At 44.5% G+C, this 7,027-nt stretch overlaps 1 protein-coding gene and 1 long non-coding RNA gene across 2 annotated transcripts; one reads left to right on the top strand and one right to left on the bottom strand.

The window, feature by feature from the left end:
- Positions 1-3,570: 3,570 nt before the first annotated feature.
- Positions 3,571-4,495, top strand: LOC121006015 (P2X purinoceptor 7-like). Its single transcript, XM_040438934.1, has 3 exons — positions 3,571-3,627; positions 3,710-4,071; positions 4,220-4,495. Exons 1-3 carry the CDS (start codon positions 3,571-3,573, stop codon positions 4,407-4,409), a joined length of 609 nt encoding a protein of 202 aa, XP_040294868.1. The 3' UTR covers positions 4,410-4,495.
- A 1,273-nt stretch (positions 4,496-5,768) lies between these two features.
- Positions 5,769-6,762, bottom strand: LOC120986978. Its single transcript, XR_005775857.1, has 6 exons — positions 6,681-6,762; positions 6,525-6,584; positions 6,344-6,425; positions 6,188-6,247; positions 6,007-6,088; positions 5,769-5,910 (listed from the first exon to the last, which is right to left on the bottom strand). It is a non-coding gene; the product is annotated as an uncharacterized LOC120986978 (long non-coding RNA).
- Positions 6,763-7,027: the final 265 nt, after the last annotated feature.

The raw sequence follows: 7,027 nt of genomic DNA, 5'->3' as shown, positions 1-7,027 counted from the left end.
ATGTTGGTTGCGGTACACTTGCAGAATCCTCTCCTTCGTGGCCAGTATATTTAGTAATAGTCGGCCTAGGGCGGCCTCCCCCTTGATCTCTAGGTGGTCCTATTCGATGTGCCCTCTATATCTTCCTAGGATCCGCTGGCAGATCAAGGTTCAGGGCCTGCAGGATTTTGACTGCCAGGAAAGACATCAGGGCTTCACCTGTTACTGACTCTGGGATTCCCACAAACTTCGAATTATTTCGCCAGTCTCGGTTTTCCACATCCTCAAGTTTCTCTCAAAGCAGCGTCTCATTGGCCATTACCATCTCCATGTTCGCTTCCCCGGTGAACATTCTATTTTCCAGTTCCGTAATCTTTTGTGCATTGGAGGTAATGGATGTTGTGTAAAACGTCCAATCTTTTGTCAAAAAGTGGTAACAGCCGGGACACCTCTTGCGCCACTGCCGTGGCTTGCAGGTTGTCTAAAGACTACGGAGGTGGTGGACTGTGTGGAGGCAAGAGGTTTGGAGGTGTGATGTCATAACTCCGGTGAGGGCAGGGGTGAGTCCGCTGGTTTGTCTGCTCGGGTAGCAGAGGGTGCATGTTTGTTCTTCATTGTGGCTTTTTGTTGAGATTTAGACATTTGGGATCTGGTTGTGTAACACCCCAGAGTTGTGTTACGAAACTCTTTTACCCCGCTACAATCTCTTAAGAGCATTTATATTGTCATCTAATTTAATTTCACATAACATCCTCACAAATGTGCATTGAAAGCCTTGTTACATGTATATTGTTGTCATTTTCCATGTTCACCAGCAGGTGGCAGCAATGTGTTAGCAAGGACTTAAAGAGGACCTTTCACCTAAAAAAAAAATTCAAACTAAGACCATAGCTTTACTTACATGCCCCCATGATTTCTTGATCGTTCTTTTTCTTTTCATACTGGGCCCCCGTTTGTCCGCTATGCTCCCCGGAATAATTCCCGCCGTTTATGTTAATGAGCTAGCCTCAAATGGGCTGGCTTTAAAAGTTCTTCTCGGCGTGCCTTTACATCTTCTCCCTGGCACGGAGCGCATCCAATCAGCTCGCTCCGCTCTTAGCCAGGGAGAAGACGCTCCAGTTCTCGCGAGACTTCAGAGAACTGGAGCGATTTCGTCTATCCGGAGCCGGCGTCAGCTTGCATTCCTTTTTTGAGCATCGCAGACGGCAGCAGCAGCACCCGGATCCCGTAGGTAAGTTTGTCAAACACCCCTAGACAACGAGCAAAGTTGTTCATATGTACCCCCCTAGACAAACGAGCATGATGGGGGTTGTCCTCCCTCCCCTATGACAACGAGCATGATGGGGGGGGGGATTCACCCCCCCACCCTATGTCAATAATAATGATGGGGGTGATCCCCCCCCCCACCCTATGGCAATACTAATGATGGGGGTGATCCCCCCCCCTATGGCAATAATAATGATGGGGGTTATCCCCCCTCCCCTATGACAACGAGCATGATGGGGGGGATTCACCCCCCCCACCCTATGGCAATAATAATGATGGGGGTGATCCCCCCCGACCCTATGGCAATACTAATGATGGGGGTGATCCCCCCCCCCCCATGGCAATAATAATGATGGGGGTTATCCCCCCTCCCCTATGGCAATAATAATGATGGGGGTGATCCCCCCTCCCCTATGGCAATAATAATGATGGGGGTGATTCCCCCCCCCCCCTATGGCAATAATAATGATGGGGGTTATCCCCCCTCCCCTATGGCAATAATAATGATGGGGGTGATCCCCCCCCACCCTATGGCAATACTAATGATGTGGGTGATCCCCCCCCTATGGCAATAATAATGATGGGGGTTATCCCCCCTCCCTTATGACAACGAGCATGATGGGGGGGATTCACCCCCCCACCCTATGGCAATAATAATGATGGGGGTGATCCCCCCCCACCCTATGGCAATAATAATGATGGGGGTGATCCCCCCCCACCCTATGGCAATACTAATGATGGGGGTGATCCCCCCCCTATGGCAATAATAATGATGGGGGTTATCCCCCCTCCCCTATGGCAATAATAATGATGGGGGTGATCCCCCCCCCACCCTATGGCAATACTAATGATGTGGGTGATCCCCCCCCCTATGGCAATAATAATGATGGGGGTTATCCCCCCTCCCCTATGACAATGAGCATGATGGGGGGGATTCACCCCCCCACCCTATGGCAATAATAATGATGGGGGTGACCCCCCCCCCACCCTATGGCAATACTAATGATGGGGGTGATCCCCCCCCTATGGCAATAATAATGATGGGGGTTATCCCCCCTTCCCTATGGCAATAATAATGATGGGGGTGATCCCCCCTCCCCTATGGCAATAATAATGATGGGGGTGATTCCCCCCCCCCACCCTATCGCAATAATAATGATGGGGGTTATCCCCCCTCCCCTATGGCAATAATAATGATGGGGGTGATCCCCCCTCCCCTATGGCAATAATAATGATAGGGGTGATCCCCTCCCCTATGGCAATAATAATGATGGGGGTTATCCCCCCCCTCCCCTATGACAACGAGCATGATGTGGCTGTTCCCCCCCCCCATGGCAATAATAATGATGGGGGTGATCCCCCCCCACCCTATGGCAATACTAATGATGGGGGTGATCCCCCCCTATGGCAATAATAATGATGGGGGTTATCCCCCCTCCCCTATGGCAATAATAATGATGGGGTGATCCCCCCTCCCCTATGGCAATAATAATGATGGGGGTGATCCCCCCCCTATGGCAATACTAACGATGGGGGTGATCCCCCCCTATGGCAATAATAATGATGGGGGTTATCCCCCCTCCCCTATGGCAATAATAATGATGGGGGTGATCCCCCCCCCACCCTATGGCAATACTAATGATGTGGGTGATCCCCCCCCTATGGCAATAATAATGATGGGGGTTATCCCCCCTCCCCTATGACAACGAGCATGATGGGGGGGATTCACCCCCCCACCCTATGGCAATAATAATGATGGGGGTGATCCCCCCCCCACCCTATGGCAATACTAATGATGGGGGTGATCCCCCCCCCTATGGCAATAATAATGATGGGGGTTATCCCCCCTCCCCTATGGCAATAATAATTATGGGGGTGATCCCCCCCACCCCATGGCAATAATAATGATTGGGGTGATCCCCCCCCACCCTATGGCAATACTAATGATGGGGGTGATCCCCCCCCCTATGGCAATAATAATGATGGGGGTGATCCCCCCCCACCCTATGGCAATAATATTGATGGGGGTGATCCCCTCCCCACCCCTATGGCAATAATAATGATGGGGGTGATCCCCCCCCCCACCCTATGGCAATAATATTGATGGGGGTTATCCTTACTCTCCGCCACTGTTTTGTTGATGGTCATAATATATATATCGAACAGTAGAGGCATTGCCCAAAATAGCACCCCCATCCACCATCTCATTATAACTGTTACTCACACCTTATTACATGGAATTATGTACCCTTCAAATGAATACCATGAATACTATTTTAATTATCAAAATCTCAAATTTTTTATTTTGTTAAAACAGGTATAAGAATGGATAGTGACTCGCATCAAGTATCATCGAGTGCGTCAACAACAAGAGCTGAAAAAGTAAAAAACTTATTACATTTGCATTTTAATTTTGACTAGAATTTATTTGATAATTCTGATTATTTTTTTTTGTCATGTCTAGTTGGAATGGATAAAAAAGTGTCTCCAAGAAAAATATGGTTGCCCTGACAATTCAGAACCCTGTTTTCCTGAAAACCCCACTAGACCCTCAAACTCGGAGGACAACGTTGAAATTGAAGAGTCAGACTACAGACTTGGAAATAAGCTATGGTGTACTTGTAACAATTGTGAACCAATGCCAATGCCAGTCGAATCAATATGCTGCCAAGAAGTCTCAAATATTGAACCTTATTTAGAAGAAATGGGATGTATAATCGAACATGACTACTTTCATCAATTCTGTCAAGATCGAGGAAAAGTGGAGGTGTCGATGAGGTCAATAGGTCAAGTGTTGCATCCACCCCCGGACAAAGATTTGAACAGGTTAGTAAATGTTTGTAAAGGATGGTTCAACAGATTATTGAATTGATTCAGAAACCTGAATTTGGCTTTTCAGTTTCTATTCAATTCTATGTAAACCTGATAATTTGTTTAAAAATAAAATTTTAAAGTATTTACTATTTCATTATAGGTTACTCAGAAAAACAGCTTATCGTGGGTTCACATCGTGGATACATGGCTATCTTGGCGTGGCCAAAAGAAGACCAATTCCTTCTTGTGCTGTTTCCGTCATAAGAAAAGTTTTCCCTGACCCAGAGCAGGATTATTGTGGGTTTCTGATGTTTAGAGAAGAGCCAGCGGAGTATCTTGCCATGGAGTAGATAAAGGGCATCTGTCATCATAATTGAACCTATTACAGTGGCTGACCTGTTACGTGTATACTGGTTCCTTGATTTTTTTATTTGTCCAAAATTCACCAACAAATTATGTTGTAGTACACGCAAATGAGACTCTATTTGCAACATTTGGGTAGTCGTTAGACCTCTGCTCTCATCATGGATGCGGAACGGGACACCTTGGAAGCACTACCTTACTGGTTCAGGGGGGTTTCGTCCTATACTTGCAGCGGATAGATTTACTTTAATGGATCCGCCCGTATGACAATGGGGCACACACGTACTTATAAACTAGGACTAACAGCGACGACCATGTTTCTTATAGAGATTTTTTTCTGTGTCTATTTTCCCTTTTTCTCCCAAAAAATACTAAATAAATCTTATTTTATGACAATAAACTAACTTTTACTTGAATATTGTTATTTATTATATAATAACACTTGAACACGATTGTCGAAAGATAATGAAACAGCATAAAACATGTCACCATTGTTACAAAGTATTTACTATACAAATAAATACATTTCATAAAATTATTTTTAAAATGAAAACTTGGGCTCTTTCAAATGAACGTTTGGTTCTTCACGCTCGCCTATTTTCAGATACACAAAACACGGATGCTGCCTGTGTGCCTTTCACTATTGGCTGAAGGCTCAGCCCATAATGAACAGACATATTCTTGTACTCAAAACTGCCAAGAAGAGGACAAGTTGCATTATTTTTGAAGGGACTCGTAACAGAGACGGATGCTGACAGCACATGTAGTGCTGTCGGTATCTTTCACTGACCCATTAAAACGATTCTTTTGGATATACAGACCGTCTACATAAGCAAGTAAAAGGCCTGTAAACAGAACCATAAAAACATTCTTTTTAAAGAGACCTAAGTCATACTACCTGTATACACTTGTGCATCCAAACAAAATTTAAAATAAAAATTTAGAACTATATATAAATATATATATATATTTTTTTTTAACAAGGCCTCCTCCATATCCCCTCATAGCCTTGACCAATCCTCACACAATTTTTTTGGACATTCACATATAAATTTTATTTTTTTAAAAGAAAATACTTTCCCTTCCAAATATATATATTTATATAAATCTGTCCAAAAACTTATTAGATATTTATATATAATTTATTTTGCAAATATTACTTGATATATACCAGGGATGTCAAACTCGTGGCCCTCCAGCTGTTGCAAAACTACAACTCCCATCTTGCCTGGGCATACTACAGCTATCAGGGAATGATGAGAGTTGGAGTTTTGTAACATCTGGAGGGCCATGAGTTTGAGATCCATGATTTATACATATCATACAAAAAATTTTTAGTTCCTGACATGGTTACAGCAAATGTAAGTTGTAAAAAAAGCATCAGAGGTCTCTGCAAGGTTGGGGCTCTTCACACTGCTGTGCGCTCACATGTTGTCCGCTGTCTTGAGTCCAGGTGGTGTCAAGAATGGGGTGGTACTGGTTCTCCACCTGAGTGAGAAAAGTACTGGTAAGGCATTGGATGGAGAGGTAAAGAAGCAGACACAAACCGGACCTCAACGGGATAGTCAAATAACTACCACCTACCGTGGAGACGCTGATACAAATCACACTCCACGGCTAGAGAGCTTTCCTACCATGCGCCGGCTGTCCACCTGTCCAAAAAAGTCTGGAAAGGTCAAGAAAAAATATATACTTATTAATAAACGCAAATGAAGCATCAGAGGTCTCGGCAAGGTTGTGGCTCTTCACACTGCTGTGCGCTCACATGTTGTCCGCTGTCTTGAGTCCAGGTCGTGTCAAGAATGGGTTGGTACTGGTTCTCCACCTGAGTGAGAAAAGTACTGGTAAGGCATTGGATGGAGAGGTAAAGAAGCAGACACAAACCGGACCTCAACGGGATAGTCAAATAACTACCACCTACCGTGGAGACGCTGATACAAATCACACTCCACGGCTAGAGAGCTTTCCTACCACGCGCCGGCTGTCCACCTGTCCAAAAAAGTCTGGAAAGGTCAAGAAAAAATATATACTTATTAATAAACGCAAATGAAGCATCAGAGGTCTCGGCAAGGTTGTGGCTCTTCACACTGCTGTGCGCTCACATGTTGTCCGCTGTCTTGAGTCCAGGTCGTGTCAAGAATGGGTTGGTACTGGTTCTCCACCTGAGTGAGAAAAGTACTGGTAAGGCATTGGATGGAGAGGTAAAGAAGCAGACACAAACCGGACCTCAACGGGATAGTCAAATAACTACCACCTACCGTGGAGACGCTGATACAAATCACACTCCACGGCTAGAGAGCTTTCCTACCACGCGCCGGCTGTCCACCTGTCCAAAAAAGTCTGAAAAAAAAAATACATTGAAAGGTACAAGCATTTTCAATTTCAAGTGTTTGTGGCACTTTACGATTCACAAATCGCTTTTTATCAAAAACCACTCTGTAAAGTACATGAAGTGTAAAATATAGATTTTCCAGATCTAGAAAATAGAAAAATACAATAATACTTACCTTATAAATTCTTGCTGTCGAGTTGATACCGCATATCCTCTACTTCATTGTTGAGCTGCACATATAAAATAACTTTTCAAATAGTAAAAATTAATAAC

Source organism: Bufo bufo, chromosome 1 (genome assembly GCF_905171765.1).
Source record: "Bufo bufo chromosome 1, aBufBuf1.1, whole genome shotgun sequence".
NCBI lineage: Eukaryota > Metazoa > Chordata > Amphibia > Anura > Bufonidae > Bufo > Bufo bufo.
Note: the sequence above shows the minus strand (reverse complement) of the source record. Positions and strands in the feature narration are given on the sequence as shown.

What these genes read in the sequence shown, in the direction of transcription:
- LOC121006015 (XM_040438934.1), top strand. Translation starts at nt 3,571, where the DNA reads ATGGATAGTGACTCGCATCAAGTATCATCGAGTGCGTCAACAACAAGA. An exon ending in CAACAACAAGAGCTGAAAAA is followed by an intron (nt 3,628 to 3,709) that starts GTAAAAAACTTA and finishes TGTCATGTCTAG; the next exon opens with TTGGAATGGATAAAAAAGTG. An exon ending in CCGGACAAAGATTTGAACAG is followed by an intron (nt 4,072 to 4,219) that starts GTTAGTAAATGT and finishes ATTTCATTATAG; the next exon opens with GTTACTCAGAAAAACAGCTT.